Below are 21,090 nucleotides of genomic sequence, written 5' to 3' on the forward strand. Positions count from 1 at the left end.
CCTGCTTCTCACCAAATTTTCTTCTTGAGTTAGTATTCATTCATGATTCTTATTCTTGTCTGATCCAGTCTTTACTGTTAAGAATGCAGAATTACAATTTTCCATCTCCTGTACTTTCTCTAGATTTGGCATTCAGCCCTTGGCATTCTAATGTAAGCCAAAGATCTCCCTTCTTTTCCACTTATCGATTTATTATTGGTATAGACTCCTGAATCTCTCTCCTCCCCACTGCAATACTTTATAATTCACTATAGAACTTATTGTTGTCCAGAATTTGCCACTGGCAGTCCCTTCACATCCTACATCCTTAAGACATTTCCCCAGAACTTCCTTTCTGGCATAAAAAAAGCAGCTTTCCATTTAATAAGTCTGTAGTAACATTGGCAAAGAAGTATTAGGTGTTGAATTGAGTAATTTAACTCTTAGTAATCATTATTGAAAAATTTTGGAGTTCTGTGATTAATGGTATATTATGTCTCTATTATAGAGGCTTGTACTGTGCTTGTATATGAGGCAGTCCTTCCTTTTCCTAATGAGAAGATCCAAGTTTGGTCAACTTGAAACCTTGATGCATGCAGGCACGATAGTCAAATGCGTACTTAATATTGTTTTCTTCATTAGCTTAAACACATTTACACATGCATTCCAAACATATTACACAAAATAATAGCTTAGAAATAGGGCTTTTTGCCCACTCATATTCAGAAGACAACCTCATTCAGACTCAATAATCTTCAGCAGCAGTGTCTTCATCATCATTTTGAGCAATTCATTATCATTACGTTGAGCAATTTTAAGGCATTTTTCCAGAGCTCATTATTTCAATCTCTGCTTAAGTTATCTGAGATAAAGCACTTTTTTGACCAGTATATATCGCTATCACTAGAAATTTTACCTAAGCTACAGGTGCCTATTTGTGAAGCATTAGGATTATTTTTAAAAAATTTCATTCCATATATAACCACTTACTGTATTGCTTTTATTTTAATATAATTAATCTTGATGATACTGTCTAACAACTCTGGGTTCATATATCTAGCAGTAATTACTAAACCCATGCTAAGTTTCTTTGCCCCCCCGCCCCCTTTTTAAACACATTTTGTCTGATAACCTCGATAAATATCCAAACTAAAATTGACTGAGATTGCTTCAGGCTAAGGGTTCTGCCACATACAGTACTTCATGCAGCATAACAGACAGAATTTCCTGTGATATGGGAGATTTTGTAAATACTTGGATTTGTCTTTTTTGGAAAAAAGAAACCTTTTATTAGATTGTATGTTGTATTTAAGGTGTTTAAATTACAAAAAGTAAGTGGTGGAATTTAAGGTAATCCACTAGGTGGCAGTCTTGTCAAGAGAATTCTTAACTCTAGCTTAAACATTGCTGCTGACAAAGTTTGTAATAGAAAGACATTGGTGTGGAAAAAACCCAAATTACATAATTTTGGCTTATCTTCGGAAAGAGGAACTGATTTATCATTTTCAAAAACAACTTTTCATTATGTAAGATTTCCAACATATACAAAAGTAGACAATAATATATTGAACCTCAGAGCACCCATCATCCACCCCAAATGCTAATTTTCAATGTTTGGACTTTTTTCAAAAAATAATTTTATTCTAAAAGAATCCATTTCTCTGTGTATTCAGGGGATCACGCTTCCTTCCTATGTAGATATATAGCAAATTATACTGAGATTTTCTGTCTTGATTTCTTTGAAGGCAAATACCATGTCATCTATTTCAGTATCTCCAATATCTAGCACAATGCTAGCAACACAGAACTTGGTAGTTAGCTGCTTAATTCTTACTTAGCACTTCTGTGCTGGACACGGTTCTAGAGGTGTGGGTACTACTCCCTTCATTGTACACTTGAAGAAACACTTGAAGAAACTGAGGCACAGAGAGGTTCAGTAACTTGCCCAGGTCATTCAGTTCATATATGAACTGAGTCCATCTGGTTTCAGAGTACATGTTCTTATTCTCTGCTGCCTCTTTAAAAACTTGTTGAAAAATGAATAAAAAGTATATGAAAATTTTATACAGTATTGACCAAACTCATTACAATAGTAATAGGACACAGCACCTGATAGAATCCTACCTTGCCTAGAGAATATGTGAAGATTTCTTTCTTATCTTGAAAGTTTCTAATAGTCTTTTGCTTTTGTCAGTGATCCATGTTAGATTTTACATTGCGCTTTATTTGGGAACTGGACAGTGGAGAGAAAATAGTAACAGCCAACATTTATTGAGCACTTACTGTAATGGCCATGCTACAGTTGTCATAATAACATGTGAGGAAGGCTTTGTAATTATTACCCCATTTTGCAGATCATGAAACAGGCTAAGTAAGGAACTTAAGTAACCTGGGTCACTTGGCCAAAAACTGGTAGAGCCAGGCTTTAAACCAAAGCCTTCTGGTTCCTGAGTGTGTACTCTTTAAGACTGTACCCAACTAAATGCTGATTGTCCACTGAGTTTAAAATTAATCAAGCCAGTGAAATAAATGAATTGGTATTCTTTGTTATATTTAGAGCAGAATTTGAAAGTGAGAATATAGATGTTGGGGTATCCAGATGATTGCTCAGCGACTTTGAACTCAGGGGCACCATGTGCTAGGAGAAAAAGCTGACTGATTGGTAGAGGAGAAAACCAACAATAACCACTGAAGAGAGGAAGCAAGATGATTGTCATCTGAGATGTGTGAGAAGAGCAAGACCTAAACCTAATTATTGTGAACCCCCAGTTAAAATGTTAAATTATGTAGATTCGATCAGGTCAAGCTCTTCTGGTGTTTCCAGAGCAGAAATGGCAGTCATCTCTGTGCCTGACCAGCTGACATTTCTGTGGTTTTTGGTATCATCACATCTAGAAATATTGCAGAAAAATTTCTTGCAAACTACCGAATTGACACAGATTTTTAAAGCTTTACATAATGTTTAAAATACAGCATTACTAGCACAATTACATCACACACTTCAGTGCTTTAGATAGATTGTTGGTTATGCTTTATACTTGAGAGGTGAGGGAGAAGTTTCTCAGTTTTCGCTATATTAATTTTCTGACTAATATTTTGTAATAAAATGATTCAGGATAATAATACAATATATACTTAGCAAATGGGCCTCTCTAAAATTTCCTAACGAGAAGTGGTGTTTTAATGATGGTAATTTCAGGCCTTGTAGAAGGTTAGTTGGGAAGAGATTTTTGGCTTCAGGGTTTATGTCTTTCAAATCACTCTGTTCTGGGGATCTGCCCTGATGCTTGCTGTGTGAACCAAAATGAAATATTGAAACAGCAAGCAGAGTACAATTATTAGATTTGTCATAAGCATATAACTGTTTATATGAGTAACATGGGCCACACTGTGAGAAAGAAGGGATTTCCATGAGTCACCTTGATCCTAATTTTGGGGAATACAATCGTTGCCTATACTTTAAAGAATACATAACACATCATTAACAGAAGGTAGTTTGATCATTTCTGGAGTGATTCAGAGTTGTGCTTGTTTTGATAGTATATTCTGCTTCACTTTTTAATTTGTGCTTTCTGGCTTGCAGCAAAAACCATATAATGAGAAATTAAAGTGTTAAGTACCATACTTCATAGCATGAGTGATTGACAGGTACCTTTCCTTAGGTTATTTTCTTGAGGAAAAGATTTCCAAGCTGAGGAATACTGAAAATAAAAACCACCTGGGGCTCTTTTCTCTCAGAACAGTTTTCTAATATGATTTGATATCGCTAGAGTAAGGGAATGGTAGAACTTCAACTGTTTATTATTTTTGGGCTGATCTGATTTGGTGTTGGACTATTCTGAAGGTCTTTTGCTGGATTTACCTAGCATTTATTTTTACCCTCACTCTAGCAAGTTATCGTTTAATTTAGAAAGAAGCTCAAGTAACTGACCTCAGGTTGCCTAGATGTTAGTTTGATTTGTATCTTTTATTCTTTTATGGAAATTATAGTATCTGTGAAATCAAGAGCTTTAGAGGTTCTAATAATTTTTCTTAAAGGACATCATTCTCCATCCTGAAATGAGAAAAAATTAGGGATGTCATCCGAAGTCTCTATAATATTTTGTTTTGTTTATTTATTTGAGAGAGAACACAAGTGAGCTTGAATGGTGTGGGGAAGGGGGAGAAGGAGAGACAGAATCCCAAGCAGGCCCCCATGCCCAGCTTGGAGCCTGGTGCGGGGCTGGATCTCACGACCCTGAGATCATGACCTGAGCTGAAATCAAGAGCCAGATGCCCAACTGACTAAGCCACCCAGGTGCCCCTCCACAGTATTTTAAAAATCTGTTCTATGAACTTACTTATTGGTCCTCTTTGAGTTCTTTCTTTCTTCCTTTCCTTCCTGAGATCTTTGAGTTTTCTTTTAAGGCAGTAGAAAGATAACTTTCTTCTTCCTTAGGAAAACAGGATATTTCATTGTTCTCTGATAATAATTTCAAGTGACAATTGGTGAGGAACTATTGGCATCATCAGGTGAATAATTGGAAGCTTCTATCTCTCAGATGGGCTGAACAGAATTTTCAGTATCTTCATTGTTGGCACCTGATGCACTGTAGAAGTATGTAGATAGGGGCGCCTGGGTGGCACAGCGGTTAAGCGTCTGCCTTCGGCTCAGGGCGTGATCCCGGCGTTCTGGGATCGAGCCCCCATCAGGCTCCTCTGCTATGAGCCTGCTTCTTCCTCTCCCACTCCCTCTGCCTGTGTTCCCTCTCTCGCTGGCTGTCTCTATCTCTGTCAAATAAATAAATAAAATCTTAAAAAAAAAAAGTATGTAGATAATGCTATTACTTTTTCAGCATCATATTTTAAGAACTACTTTTTAAAAAATATTGGTAATGAAAACATTGTTTTCTGTAACATGTTTTATAAGTTGATCTATTCTAGATGTCTTAGAGCTCATCTTTAAGTGAACTTTTAAATTTGAGACAATTATGGACTCACAGGAAGTTACAGTTATAGTACAGAGAGGCTCCATATACACTTTCCCCAGCTTCCCCCAATGGTAACATCATACATAATTATAGTACAGTATACAAACTAGAAAATTTACATTGGTACAATCTGTAGACCTCTATTTGAGGGAGCTCCTTTTGAATCCTGTTAAGTCATACTATACTACTTTAATACAATAATTTCTAAATGATTTTTCCAGTGGTGAGAGATTTTTACTTAGCTTTATTTAACTTAAAGTGATTAATCAAGACAGTTATGAACAGAGAGACTACCAGGTCCTGGTTGAGGAGGGTTCCAGGTTGTTCAAATGTGGAAGTAGTTTTTTTTTTAATTGAAATATATTTGACATATAACATTGTGTAAACGTAGGGTGTACAGTATGTCAATTTTATGTATTCATATATTGTGATATGATTGCCCTTGTAGCAATAGTTAGCACCTCTGTCATATCATAATTATTTCTTTTTCATAAGATCTCATCTCTTAGCAAGTTTGATGATAATACAGTATTGTTGTCTATACTCACTGTGTTGTACATTCGATCTCTAGGACTTATTTACTACTAGTTGCAAGTTTGTGTACTATACAGCATCTTTCCTATCCCCCCCACCCCCTTCCCTGGTAACCATCATTTTCCTCCCTGCTTTCCTGAGTTTGGCTCTTTCAGATTCCACATATAAGTGAGATCATACAGTATTTGTCTTTCTCATCCTCATTTATAACTTAACACAGTGTCCTCAAGTCCATCCCTGTGGTCACAAATGGGAGGAATTCTTGTTTTCTCATGGCTGAATAATATTCCATTGTATCCATGTACCACATTTTCTTTATCCAGCCATCCATTGATGAGCATTTAGATTGTTTTCTTATCTTGGCTATTGTGAATAATGTTGCAGTAAACACGAGAGTGCATATATCTCTGATATCCTATTTTTATTTCCATGGGTGTATACCCAGAAATGGGATTTTCGGATGATAGATCTATCTTTAATTTTTTGAGGAGCATCCGTATTTTTCCATAGTGCATAAGCCAATTTACATTCTCAATTTAAATTAGAAAATAATTTATTGGTTTAAGAAATTTAGGGTTCTTTTTTTCCCCCCAAGATTTTATTCATTTATTTGAGAGAGAGAGAGAGCACATGAGCGTGGGTGAGAGGGCAGAGGGAGAGGCAGACTCCCCACTGAGCAGGGAGCGAGATGTAGGGCTCCAATCCCAGGACCCTGCGATCATGAATTGAGCCTAAGGCAGACGCCCAACGGACTGAGCCACTCAGGCGCCTCGAAATTTAGGGTTCTAAGTAGGAGAAGTAGGGTGTTTTAACTATATCTTATGCCAGTTATCGATTTATTGCCTCTTGTTTCCAAATCTACCCTCTTTGATGTTAGCGGAGCTTTATGTATTTCTTCTTTGCAGCAAGCGCAATATTACAGTGAGCCAGTAGAGGGTGCTGGAGAGACACCACAGGAGGAAGGGTCTTCTCTGGGGTTCTAGTGTGCTGTGGTGGTTCTTGCTCTTGCTTTAAGATTATGGGACATCTAGTGGTGCTGTGCTCCAGCTTTGGAACCAGTGCATGCACTCCCTCCTCAAGCTCAGAATCCTGATCCTGGCTCAGCAAGATCTTCCTGTGGACCTCCAGACACGGATACTGTGGGCCTCAGGCCTCACACCATTTCTGCCAGTGAGCTGGCTCCAGGAGCTCTGATTTCCTTTGTTCACTTGCCTGCCAGACTTGGCTGCCTGCACCTAAGTGGGTTATTTCCTGCTTGCTTGTGGTCCAGCTTTGCCTGGGCAGTCCAGTAAACTTTGCTACAACCATACTTTCTCTAGTAAGAGAATACCAGCTTTAGGGAGAGGATCCTCCTTCCAAGTTTGCTTTTTCTTGGTGTATTCCCCCTTAGCGTTGGAATGTTCTTTAGAATTCTCTTTATTGGGGTGCCTGGGTGGCACAGGCGTTGGGTGCCTGCCTTCGGCTCAGGGCGTGATCCCGGCATTCCGGGATCGAGTCCCACATCGGGCTCCTCCGCTGGGAGCCTGCTTCTTCCTCTCCCACTCCCCTGCTGTGTTCCCTCTCTGGCTGGCTGTCTCTCTGTCACATAAATAAATAAAATCTTGGAAAAAAAAAAAGAATTCTCTTTATTGTTACTCTCCTATTATAGTTAGTAATTCTTTATAGTAAACTTTCGCCATTCAAATTATTGTGTTTTCTCATCTAATTGGACCTCGAGTGACTAATTGAATTAATACCTGATAAAATCAACCAGTCCCATAGATGAAGTTTGAAATACATTTCTGGGGGGTGGGGGTGGGAACAAAATGGTTATTTTAGATAGATAGATAGATAGATAGATAGATAGATAGATAGATTGAAATACATTTCTGGGAGGTGGGGGTGGGAAGAAAATGGTTATTTTAGATAGATAGGTAGATTTATTTATTTATTTATTTATTTATTTATTTATTTATTTATTTAGTGGGGAGAGGCAGAGAGAGAGAATCTCAGGCAGGCTCCGCACTTAGTGTGGAGCCTGATGCAGGGCTTGACCTCACAACCCTGACATCATGACCTGAAATCAAGAATCAGACACTTAACTGACTGAGCCACCCAGGTGCCCTTGGTTATTTTATTTTATTTTATTTTACTTTATTTTATTAAGATTTTATTTATTTACTTGTCAGAAAGAGAGAGAGAGCACAAGCAGGCAGAGTGGCAGGCTGAGGGAGAAGCAGGCTCCCTGTTGAGCACGGGGCTCAATCCCAGGACTCTGGGATCATGACCTTAGCCAAAGGGAGATGCTTAACTGACTGAGCCACCCAGGTGCCCCAACCCCTGGTTATTTTAGTTTTTTTTTTTTTTCTTTTTAGCTGTCGTAATAGTGATAATGGCAAGGATAAGAACTATTTAGTGATTTTTGCCATATGTCCACTTCCTTTTTTTTTTAAATTAAGATTATTTATTTATTTGAGAGAGTGAGCGAGACAAGCACGAGCTGGGGGAGAGGGAGAGAGAGAAGCAGACTCCCCGCTGAGCGGGGAGCCCGATGTGGGGCTTGATCCCAGAACTCTGGGATCATGACCTGAGCCAAAGGCAGACGCTTAACAACTGAGCCAACCATATGTCCATTTCCATCCTGAGTGTTTAATGCACAGTTTTTTTCATGCTGAAGAAGTCCTGTAAAGTGAATTATCTTTTTAGTTAAATTTTTTGGTGGTGGTGTTGGGGAGGAAGCTAAAGCATGCCATTTTACCTTGTTAAGAAATATAACTAGTTAAGAGACAGTGTGAGAGTTTGAATCAGGATGTCTTGCTATTCCTAAAGGCCTTTTCATTTGACTCTTTTGTATGACTTATTTTGGTGGGAAGATGCAAGGAGAGGTATTAAGTATCTATAGATATAATTATTTTATGTCACTAGTAAGCATTGCTTAAATACTAATGTTTTATCCTTTTTTATAATGGCAGGTTTTTTTTTTTTTAAAGAACTTTGGTTCATTTGAAGAGGGAGGAAGAACTACATAAAATATTTTTATTTAGTAGGACATTAGGCAATTAACAAAAATTAAATAAATTATATGTGAAATTTTGTATTTATGCTTTAAATATTAATTTTTTCTATTTTAACTGTTTTAATAAGTTTACTCATCCTTTTTATTCTTGTGATTTTTCTTTTTTCTTTCTTTTTTTTTTTTAAGAGGGAGGAAGTGAGAGAGAGAGAGAGAGGAGAGGAGAGGGGAGGGGCAGAGGGAGGAGGAGAGAAAATCTTAAGCAGGCTCCAAGCCCAGTGTGGAGGCGGCATGGGCCTCAATCTCACAACCCTGAGATCTGACCTGCACTGAAATCAAGAGTCAGATGCTTAACTGACTGAACCACCCGGGTGTCCCTCTTATGTGATTTTTCTAATTGGTATTCACATGTTTTCTTTAAGGTTCATATATTTTGGTCAGTTACTTCATTATTCCGCTGTACTGTAGAAGATTGTTATACTTTTGATAACTGATCAAAGTTTTAAATAAAGTCTTTTAAATGGAATTGAACTCCTGAAGAATCTATATTATTTTACACACAGATGACATTATTTTATATTGAAGTTCTCTTTACTTAGAATGTAAATATCAAGATAGGACTCTGCAGAAGAGAGTTAACATAGTAGAGCTGAAACTGCTATTCCTAAAGGTCTGCTTGTAGGGTTGGTTCTTGAATGGCATCTGAAAAGTTGGATTTCAGGAAGGTTCCCACCATTCCCAGAACTGATGAGTGGCTCACTGTGCCTCAACTGTTTGTAGAAACAGCATGATTTATGGTGAACACTTGCTTTTCTTCTGGAGTCTGGAATTTTGTTACATCCTAGGCAAAGGATGCCTGTGTGACCAGCCCCCAGTAAAACCTTGGACACCGAGTCTCTGAATTTTCCCTGGTAAACAACTTTTCACACATGTCACAACTCATTACTGGAGAAATTAAATGTGTTCTCAGTGATTCCAGAGGGAGAGGACTCTGAACTTCACCCTGTGCACCTTTTCCTTTTGCTTTGTATCTCTTCACTGTAATGAATCATAGCCGTAAGTACAACTCTATGCTGAGTCCTGTGAGTCCTCCTAGCAAATCTTCGAACCTGGAGTGGTCTTGGGGACTCCAACACAAGAGCGTTTTGTTGTTCCTTGGGGGTGTATGTATACGTAACTTTTATTGATTGTAGAAAATGAGCATTTACCTAATTGAAGGTCTCTCTGTGTGGATATAGGACAGCTATTTTGGACCTTGTCTTTTAGGGAGCATTATGAGCTAATGCGTAGTAAATATATTTTTGAGTTTACAGTTCTGCAAACTCATTAATCCAGAGTGTCTTTGGATACCCAGAAGTAGTTCTCTTACCCTGATGCACTTCAAGTAAAAACTCTTCCACACTCATATATTCTGTTCCCGTTCCTACCCCACCATCAATAATAGGAAAAGGATGCCCATATATCTCTGGTAGTACTGCCCCTTCCTTGACTTATGCACCTTGGTTGTCCCAAACTGGAGTAAAACAGGGTTTTCCAGAGCTCTGCATGCTCTTGCCAAGATCCTTCTTCTTCCCACCTCAGTCTTCAGCCTTGCTGAAATCTTTTATTTTTTATTTTATTTTATTTTGTTTATTTTATTTTATTATTTTATATTTTATTTTATTTTATTTTTCCCTGTTTCTTTCAGACCTTGTAAAAAGTCCAGGACTCCTGGGTTTTCCACAATACTCAAATCCTGATCCCCTGGATATCCTGTTTTCTGACTCTCATCTTCCACCTTTACCCAGCTTCTGGAACATTCCATGCTACACTCTGGAACTCATAGTGCATCACAGCACAGTTCCTTTCATCCTCAACCTGATTTCTGAATGTTACCTTCACTTTACATAAACTGGGCTTTCACCCGAGTGTACTGCTTCCTTTACAGTCTTTTCAAGTGATGGCTGTTTTCTCTCCTCCCACCTCTTGTACCTTTGCTCTTGCGTGTCCTTGCTTCCTTCCAGACTGTTTTCCTCTTCCCCCATTGAAAACTCAGCTTTGAAGTTGATGCTCTCAGACTTCCCCATCTGCCAGTCTCTCTTGTTGCAGTTATCTACACGTCCTTGGGATTCCCATCATTCTTTGAAGATTTCAGCTCCTGGTTCATTGTCTTTCTCTAATTATTAGGCTTATCCTAATTTATGGCAGTTTCAGTATCTCTGTAGATGATTTTTCTAATAACCTACCTTCTTAGTTTCTTGACCTCTTCTTGTCTCCCTCCCTCCACCACTTACTTCCACCATCATACTCTGTAATTTGTCATTATCAATGACTGCACTCCCTTCACAATCTCAGTATCAGGTATCCCATTGTCTGATCACTTCTCACTTAAGTGATCACGATCACTTATCTCTCTAATTCATTCTCATTTTCTCAATTCCATTCATTCTTTCATCTCACTGAGACTATGGTCCCATCATGATTTACTGTCCCCCACCCACTCACTTCATGTTTTTACTTTTTTATTTATCTTTGTCCCAATTTAGATTCCATCATCTGTCTTTATAAATTATACTCGCACAACTCCCTTATTTTCTTTTCCATTTTTCCACTTGCCTGGCATATTCCCATCTCTAGTTAATTCCAGCTTTCTGCTTCTTTGCACCAACACCTATTAATAACTGAATGCAGCTGGGGAAATAACAGACATACAGCCATGCTGATTGGCTTCACTTGAGGTCCATGACCATAACCTCAGGTGTACCTTTGTGTTGCTAGCATCTCTATTTCATTTTACTAGACAAGCTATTTCATCCCTTTCCTAGGCTATTTCACACCTTCTCTTTAAATGTTCACCATGTCTTCTACCACGTTTACTCTCAACCAATGATCTCTTATTTAAGATAATAGAAACAATAATAGAACTTTAGATATTACATCACCTTGTCTACCAGTTTATCTAATCTGTATCACATATTCTGCCTTTTCTCTTATTACTCTGGATGAAATGTCCATGCTCTTGGCCTACTTTCTACTTGTATAGTAGATTTTATTTGATTTTTCATTCTTGATGACATTAGTTTATCAGTCTTTCCTCTACCACACTTACTCCTTAGTTACCTCATCCAGTTTCTTTAGATATAGGGCTTTAAATATGTCTATAAATGAATGATTTCCAAATTTTTAATCTCAACCCTGAGGTCTCTTAATTCCAAATTTTTATATATATCTACAACTTCAGATCTTCATTTGGCATTTGTTTCCTTGTTTATTTGTTTATAGCAGCTTTATTCATAATTGCCCAAAGTTGGAAGCAGTGAAGATGACTTTTAATATGTGAATGAATAAAAAACCAAGGTACATGCAGGGAATGGAATAATCACTAAAAAGAAGTGGGCTATCAGGCCATGGAAAGGAGGAACCTTAAATGCATATTGCTGTGAAATAATTCAATCTGAAAAGGCTACTCTGATTCCAGGTGTATGACATTCTAGAAAAGGCAAAGCTATGGAGACTGTGAAAAGATCAGTGGTCAGGGGTTGGAGGAAGAGAGTGTTGAATAGATGGAACATGAAAGTTTTAGAGCAGTAAAAGCTATTTTGATGACACTGTAATGGTGGATGTAGGTGGCCATTATATGCTTGTCAAAACCTATAGACTGTAGAACAGGAAAAGAGAACGCTGTTGTCAAGTATGGGCTTTGGGTGATAATGATAAGTCAATGTGGGTTCAACGAGTGTATCACTGTGGTGCAGGATGTTGGTAGTAGAGGAAGGGGTTGGGGCAGTATTTTAGGACCCTGTACTTTCTGCTTAGTTTTTCTGAAAGCCTAAAACTACTTTAAAAAATCTATTAATTAAAACAAATTATATTCTGTATAACTAAATATTTAAAGCAGCAGTAGCAGTCACTTCTTGGCAAACCCCAAGTACAAAATCCAGACATTCACATCTGTACTCCAGGCATTGGCAAACTGAGGATGGGTAGCACAGAGCACAGCAATCCCTGGGATGCACACCAGTGTAGCTGTGGGCGCGCCGCCTTTTATTCTTTATTAAGATAGGGCCCATCGAAAGGGAATGGTGTTGGTGTGTTCAATCCTTCCCCATCACAATTAATCTTTTCATCATCATCTTATTTCTCTTAGTGCATTTGGGGCATAAAATACTATCTTCTAGGCCTGGGGATGGGAAAGTGCAGGTGGATAACAGGAAGAGAGAGATCATCCTTTTGGGAGTGTCAGGCACCCAGGCCTGACTTGCATGGAACTGTAGGTGAACCCAACCGTTTGTGTCTGCCAGGGGAGGTCTATCATGGACCACATACTACCTGACACCAGAGACTTGCAGCAGAAAGGTCTCAACAAAAGCAGGAATGGAACATGAATTCACAGACTTGGATTGACTGGCTGTTGCAGCAATTCTTTTAATGGTTTTGATGCATATATCTGGTATATGCAAAAACCCAAATAATGTATCATCATCTAAATTTCTGTATTATTCCTGTTGAATAGCAAAGCAAAATAGTTGATTTACTAAATGTTTTTAGCAATAATTAAGCCGTGTTAGATTTTGAAGTTTATTAGTTTGATTGTTCTAATCATTTTTAATCTATTTTTTTTGAGTATAACTAGGTTCTCCTTTTGTACTTGAAAAGATTTAGTGAAAGTATTCATATTTGAATATGGTTCTGCATTTCAAATTTTGATCCGTTATAATGCGGGAGTTAATGGGAACGTTATTGCCCCAAGATGGTATGCTTAGAGGTGGTTGTATATTTTTGAAGTTATTGGTTGATAATTTAAAAAGAAAAAAAAAGGACCTAAAAATATTTCCTCTTCTTTTATAACCTTTTCATAGATTAAATTCTCTGCACTGGTAGCCGATCTGAAACATCTTAAGCATCTATTTTAAATATCTTTAAAAAAAAGATTTTATTTGAGAGCGAGAGAGAAAGAGAGTGCGCATGCGAGAGCATGAGTCGGGGGTGAGGCAAAGGGAGAGGAAGAGAGAGAATCTCAAGCAGACCCTATGCTGAGCACGAACCCGTGTTGAAGGGCTTAATCCCACAACCCTGAGATCATGACCTAAGCTGAAATCAACAGTCGGATGTTCAACTGATGGAGCCACCTGGACGCCCCCTAAGCATCTATTTTATTTTTTTTCTAGTAATCAGTCTAGTATTCCAGGTAATCTTAGGAGAAAAAATAAAAATTTCCCACCTGAAGAATGGAAAGAAAAGAACAACTAGTTTTTTAAACCTCTTTAGCTGATAAGTATAAAACCTAAGGGAGAGACTTCTCCCTGTGACTGATGGCACTGAAGCTAGTAAAGTTTTTAAGATCACCAACTCTGGAGTCCTTCATCTGGGTTTAAATCCTGGCTCTACAATGACCTAGGCCAAGTTATTTAATTTCTCTGTGCTTCGGTTTCTAATTTGTAAATTGTGAATAATACCTCTTAAGAATTTTGGGAGGAAAAAATTAGATAACATCTGTAAAGTATTTGGAATAGTCCCTGACTCAGAATAAATGTTTAATAAATGCTTGCTGTTATTACTGTTGGTGGTATTATCACTAGTATCACAATCATGATTTTTACGGAGACTGTTTTGAGTGGTAAGTGGAAATCAGAGTTGCCTGTAGAGTCGGAGTGGACTGCCACCATGAGAAGACAAAACCTTGGCTAGATTTTTAGCACTTTTGTGTATGTACAAGTAGTCCTTGCTTTGCAGTTATGATAATGCACAAATTTATGTTACTTTGGTTTAAATAACAACAGTCCTGCAGCCACATGGTTCAAATTTTTGTTATCATGATATATTAATTATGAGTAATTGCAGAAAGTAATAACTCTGCCGTTAACTCTTCATTTCACGGTCACCACATGAATACAAGATCAGCGACTAGTCACATCACTTCCTTGAAATTCTCTTGAAAATGATAACAGTGCATCTGTTACTTAGCTCACTCCCAGACAGCAAAGTGTGTTGTTGTGTTACCTCCGTAACACTCAGTGATAAACCTGCATAACATTTCATAGATATGGATAAATTGGAAGAGTTGGCCAACAAAGATAAGAGTGCAGCAAAGAAATGAAAAGTGATAATGCTGAAAGTGAAATTGCATATGATCTTAGAAGACTTAGAAATGATGACAGCAGAATAAAGATAGGAAGAGACCTACGTCCTGTATGAAGCTGTGGTGTCAGCCATTCTGAAAAGGTCTGGTGAATATAAAGAGCACAGTAAAGTCACTCTGTCATCTTTAAGTTTCAGTAGGAATAGAAGGCTGCTCAGGGTTGAAATGGAATATTTATTTCTACTTTGGATTAAAGACTGCAATAAAAAAGAAAATTCTACTTAGTTTTGCTAGCATTCAGGCCAAAATTTTAAAGTTAGTTGCCATGTTGAAAGGGAGTGATAATGACAAGACTGGAGATCATGCAGTTTCTTCAGCTGAGTTTTGGAAGACATGTGATATAAGCATGCAATTGAAAACAATCATGCGGGGAGCCTGGGTGGTCGGTTGGTTGAGCGTCCAACTCTTGATTTTGGCTCAGGTCGTGATCTCAGGGTCCTGGGATTGAGCCCCACATCGGGCTCCATGCTCAACAGGGAGTCTGCTTGAGGATTCTCTCCCTCTTTCTCTGCCTCCACCCCCTCACTCACTCACTCACTCCCACACACACAGACCCACACACACAAGCACACACACACATGCACTGCTATCTCTCGCTCTCTCAAATAAATAATCTTAAAAAAATTCATGTATCGTGACGGGAAGCAACAATGAATAGTATGCATGTAGCATGGCAGAACTTTTACTGCACTATACAAATAACTTTGCAGGATTTGAATAGGACATAAATGGAATTATAAAGAAATAGGACCCTGGGAATGTTGACATTGCCACTGTTCAGTGGAATCTACATAGGCAGCCAAAAGAACACAGTGAGGATTAATTTAGCAGCATAAGTAAGGAAAGTGTGATGAAAAGGATGAATGTCCTGGAGGAAATGCCAGCAAAAACTTCACATTAAAGGAACCCTCAGATATTTCATAACATTGAAAGTGCAAAGGATAAAATATTGGAAGCTGATTCAAATTTAGAAAGGAATATGAGTGTTTATCAGGGCATAGGAAAAAAAATGGTTATTCTGTATTGTAAATTATATGAGAAGAAAGCAAGCTCTGTTTGAACTCAATAATTGTTTCCAGAGAAATAAAACACTTTGTCAGTGTTTCTAAGTGCTTTAAATTACAAAGTACTAAATAAATAATAGTTTTACTTTTTTTTTCTTCATTAGTTGTATACTTATAACTGGCAGCAAAGAGTTTTTGAAGTTTTGACAAAAATAAAGATTGCAGAACAATCATAATTGTCCCCACTGATCATAACATCATTTTGCCCAGTTCAGCTTGTGTGGATATTGTCATGGTTCCCCATACTGTGCTTGGTGAGGAATGTCTGTGTATCTATCTCTGCTTGATCCTGTTAGTGAGGGAAAAACAATCCCCGCATTTCTCACCTGGGAGGCTTTTCCAACTGTCTTTGGCTCTTAACTTCTTTAGTGTGAGACTGACTGGATTCTAATTTTTACAAAATTTATTTTTTCGTGTTCTTGGATATTCTGAAAAAGTATGATTGAATTACAGCTTTTCTTTGTATTTCTGTTTACCTCCTTCTGACATACTGTCACTGTTTCATTTTTAACAACAGAAGTTCAGTTAAGAGACAGTGTTCCTTAACAGACATTGGTAGATGCTTGCCTCCTTTCCTTTTCCTTTCTTCTCTTCTTCGTTTTTATCCATAGTCTCTATGGAGGTAGATAGAATCCTAATTATTTGATGGACTGAAGGAAAAGTAAAGCAATTTAGTTTCCTGGTACAGAACATGAACATATCATCTTTGGTTTTTATTACTTTTTTCTATCACTTAAGTCTAAAGCAGTGCTAGATATGCTGTTTTGGTGTTTGTATGGATGGTAACTTGGTATTAAAAACTGTTTAAAGCTCTGTTCTGAGTAGAAACTCAAAGTATTATGGAAGGTTAAGTTTTCTTTTCTTAGTAATAGTGGCAGTTGTAGGGGCATCTGGGTGGTTCAGTTGGTTAAGTGTCTGCCTTCAGCTCAGATCATGATCTCAGGGTCCTGGGATTGAACCCTCCCACCCCCACCCTGTGTTGGGCTTTCTGCTCAGCGGGGAGTCTGCTTCTCCCTCCGCCTCTGCTCCTTCCCCTGCTTGTACACTGTCTCTCTCACTCTCTCAAATAAATAAAGTCTTTAAAAAAAATAATAGTGGCAGTTGTAATACTAATGTATAATTGGGCACTGCTTTATAGTTCACAGTGTACTTTCACCCTGAGGGTTTTTGTTTCACCTTTACATGAACATAGTGAACTTTTAAGCAGATAACATTTGTATTTCGGAACTGTGGAAAGTGAGATGTTGCAGTGTATAACTTGCCCTGGGTCACATGGGGAGTTTATAAACTTTCTGATAGGCTTGGGAGGTGATAGAGTATAATATGTAAAAGATCTGCAGTTTTGGATCATGGACATGGGCTCAAATCTCAGTCGTTTAACTTAATACCCGTGTTGTTCGGACAAATCACTTCTACCTTCATGAAAACTAGTTTGTCATTTCTCATATGCAGGTTGTTTTGAAATGTAAATGTAGCAATATGGTAATGTCTGACTTAAAGCATTAAATAGTATATGCTAGAATTAATGTAATAATATACTATCATTATCTCATTCTCAGGAGGTTTGATTTCAGATTTTGGGCAGTTCAGCTATGTACGATATTATAAATAGTGTTGGGTGTGTATCTTTTTGGCTTTCTTAACATTCTGTACTTACAACGATCCCAGAACTTACCATATCAGGTTGTAGTTCCCTGTTTACTTGTATTTTCCTCCTCTAGTAGACTGTGAGCTGCTTGAGAAAATAGGTGTGATGGCAGTTTTCTACATTATTTATAGAGTTAACAAGAAAAGGTTAAATGCTTTGACTGCCTCAATGAAATAATATTCACATTAGGTGTTGTGGTACTAATAATATCTATCTAATTACTGACACATTATTCCTAATAGACCTTGCTTGTCTCCATAGGAAACGTGATGTGCTTTAATGAAATACAAATTTGGAAATGACTAATACAGCTTGATAGAGAAAGATTGTGCAATTTTCGTGTTGGAAGAACTCCTTAGAATTCATGTGTTATACCTCTCCCATCTTCTGGAAGAGGAAGCAGAAGCTCAGGAGGGTTAGGTGCTAGGGCATCTTGGTGGCTCAGTCAATTAAGTGTCCGCCATTAGCTCAGGTGTTGATCCCGGAGTCCTGGAATTGACCCCCAGCCCTGCTCTCCGTCTCCCTCTGCCTCCCACTTGTGCTGTCCCTCTTTCTCTCTCTCTCTCTCTCTCAAATGGCGAATATATATTTTTTTAAAAGGGGATGTTAGGTGCTTTCTCTAAGGTCACACTACTGGTTGGTGGCAGGATTTTTTTTTTTTTAAGAGTTTATTTATTTGAGAGAGACAGGAGAGAGAGCCTGGGGGGTGGGGGGAAAAGAAGAGGGGGAAGGGAGAAGGACAAGCAGGCTTTGCGCCGAATTTGGAGCCCAACTCTGGGGTTGTCTCACAACCCTGAGATCATCACCTGAGCCAAAATCAAGAGTCGGACTCTTAACTGACTGAGTCACCCAGGTGCCCTGGTGGGAGAATTTTTAATTTATAACCAGGAAAAGAGCAGTACATCAAAGATCATCAGAATAAAGTGGTAGCTGTTGCCATTTAAGGAAAACCTAAACCTCCAAGGCTCTTTTTGGAATAGAATTTAACATGGGAATATTAAAAAAATATAAAATTGTACCAATTTCATCATTTGCCTGCAGTTGCTTGGCAAACAAAATGATAGTAAGTTTTCAAAAAGAGCAAAAAGAAATGTAGGGAGGATGCATACTAAATTGTTAACATTGGTTCTTAGGGGGTCTGTTATTAGCGAGAAAAAGGATAAATTATGTTTTCTTTTTACATTTTGGTATCCATTAACTTTTTACAATGAGTACATAATAGTTTTGTAACTTAAAAATTCTGTAATATAGAAAATTGTTCTTTAAAAAACTGAGAGATACAAGTCAAAGCAAAGCATGTAGGGAATGTGAGAGAAGTCTTCTGTCCTCATTGACTTTTTTAGTTGGGGGGGCCAAATTTCATATCTGAAAAAGAATTCACTTTTTTATTCTTGTTTAGCAAGTATTTAAGGGAATGGTAGAAGAAATAGTACAATGAATTGCATAATTAACATTTATTTGTAGTGTTTATTATAAGAGTTCATAGGAAGATGATAGCAGTATATAGTAATTATTAAAATTATGGATATTTGGGTATTCTTTCTTTTGTAGTAGATTACATTTTGTTAAGTGGCACAGTAATATGTTTGGAAAGTTATCTTCAGAGCTCAGTGACTTTAATCTGTGTCATGTACTTGGTTAGTTTTGGATGCCAGAAGAGAGCCTTGAGCAAGGTATCCTAAAGTACTAGCAGGAAGTTTATATTATTTTACCACTTACTAGAGTCATATTGGGATAGGACTTATCTTGTTCGTGGAAGAACAAGTTATGCTAGTAGAAAAGTAAACTTTTGGAACATAACAAGGATTAGATTATGTAGTGACATGTCAGTTGTCAATATTTTGAAATTTAAATAATCTTAACATATTTAATTTATTTGCATTCCATACTCCTGTGTGAAATGTTCCATAGCATATTTTTAAATGTTGGAAAACTATAATAAAAACACTCTAGTAAGTGTGGATATGCGTAGTTGGCAGAGGGATACTGAAGACAGATCACATTGCCTCTAGCTTTACAAGATCTGTTTAAGAGGCAAAAGAATTTGAGTATATTGTTGGATTTCTCTGGACTGTACTTTTCTTACTAAAAAGCAGAATTAATAATAACCTAACAAATATGAAAATGTTGGATTTAGCAGAATTTTAGAGCTCATGAAAATCCTTCACAAATACAGTACTAGGGGATGTAGTAGATGGGGTTCCTAAAGCTTCTATAGCATCAGGAAGCACAGAACAAATATTTAATTGTATATATAGTATGTTGGATAATATCTTCACTAATACAATGGCACATTTAGTAATGAGTTTCATATAACTTTTTTTCAAACTTAGGATATAATAAATTTTAACAGGCTACTCAGTGAAAATGACTGTTGAAGGCCAGGGTAATTGTTTCTGTTAATCTGGCTTGATACAAAGAGTGAGCACAGTCTTATTATTATTTTTTTTAATCTCCTTTTTTTTTTAATTGGGGTAGTTGATTTTGACTTATATGTTTGAAATAACTCCAAGGCAAATGAAGTCTCGCTTCTATGTAGAAACCAGTTCCTATCTCACTACTGTATTTTGTTTCAGTCAATAATTTGTGGCCATTTTTATCACAGTTTCTGATGATTGGTAACCTTTTACATGCAGAAATAAAGAGCTGGGAATTTAGATAATTTATTTCTATGCAATTTTATTATGTATCTTAATTCTTTTTTATGGTGTTTCTTTTAAAAAGCTAAAGCTATTTGTAATAACAGAGCTCAGATTGTGTAGTTATTATAAAAAGGCTTTTTGCTCACTGGGCTTTTATTATATTCTTGATACCTTATTTGTCCTTTTTTTTCCCCCCAATATTTTCAGATGTTTTGGAATGTTATTAAGCCCAGGTCGAAACGTGAAGAACAGTGACATGCATTTACTGGATATGGTAATGATAATCTTAAGCACATTAACCAAGTATAGATGATAGTTAATTTATATTTTAGAAGTATTTTCTATTTTAAAATTTTGTCATATTGTCAAAATTGTTTCTAACTTTTCATCTGTATGGTAGTAATAATTTTGGAAACCCAAACTTAAAATTACTTATGAGGGAGAGATTTAGAAAAATTTCCATCAAAAAGTCATATGCAGATTGAAAGCAAATAAAAGGATAGTGTTATGACAATGTCCATTTATTCATCTGGTTGGGTTCTTAGGAAGATATCTTTTCTTTGAGCCAAAAATAACAAGTACATGATTTTAACAGGCATATCCAGAGTGAATATAGTGCCTTTCATTTATTTTAATGCACTGTTATTAATTTGAGTACGGTGATGAATGCTTTTGTTTTCTTTAAAGCATTTCCCTTCCTGAATTTATCTTCCTTTATTACCTGTCCTTAGCAAAGTATATTTATTGTAGGATTGGTATTTATTTAAGGAATTTTCTTGAAGGTTAATATATATTTGAGAATTGGTATTTGATATAAAAATAGCAAATTATCTTAACTTTTAAACAGGAAATACCTTCTATATTGCACTTAATGAATATATTTACCTTGTGATTTAGAAATGTTGTAGGAAAGTCATCTTAGAGTATCAAGTAAGTTTAAAATAGTAAAATATAAAGTGACTTAACTGGGATTTTAATACTTAGTGATAGCAAGCACAACATGTTTTAATCTTTTCAGCTGAGTTCTGAAAATGTCAATTAAATATCACCAATTATATCATTTTTTTCATGGTAATGTCACATTGATTTTCTAATGGTCCTACTGGAAATGGTTTTTTCAGCCTTTTTGAGCACATAATTGTG

General features: G+C 36.9%; 1 protein-coding gene across 7 annotated transcripts in view; it reads left to right on the top strand.

The window, feature by feature from the left end:
* Positions 1-21,090, top strand: part of RABGAP1L (RAB GTPase activating protein 1 like) — a 741,419-nt gene that overhangs the window by 92,185 nt on the left and 628,144 nt on the right. For all 7 annotated transcript variants that reach the window (XM_034667692.1, XM_034667693.1, XM_034667696.1 and 4 more), the window contains one exon: positions 20,155-20,221. In XM_034667692.1, coding sequence (XP_034523583.1) covers positions 20,155-20,221 — 67 coding nt within the window. The remainder of the gene's footprint in view (positions 1-20,154; positions 20,222-21,090) is intronic.

The sequence above is a fragment of the Ailuropoda melanoleuca genome, chromosome 8 (assembly GCF_002007445.2).
Source record: "Ailuropoda melanoleuca isolate Jingjing chromosome 8, ASM200744v2, whole genome shotgun sequence".
Classification (NCBI taxonomy): Eukaryota; Metazoa; Chordata; class Mammalia; order Carnivora; family Ursidae; genus Ailuropoda; species Ailuropoda melanoleuca.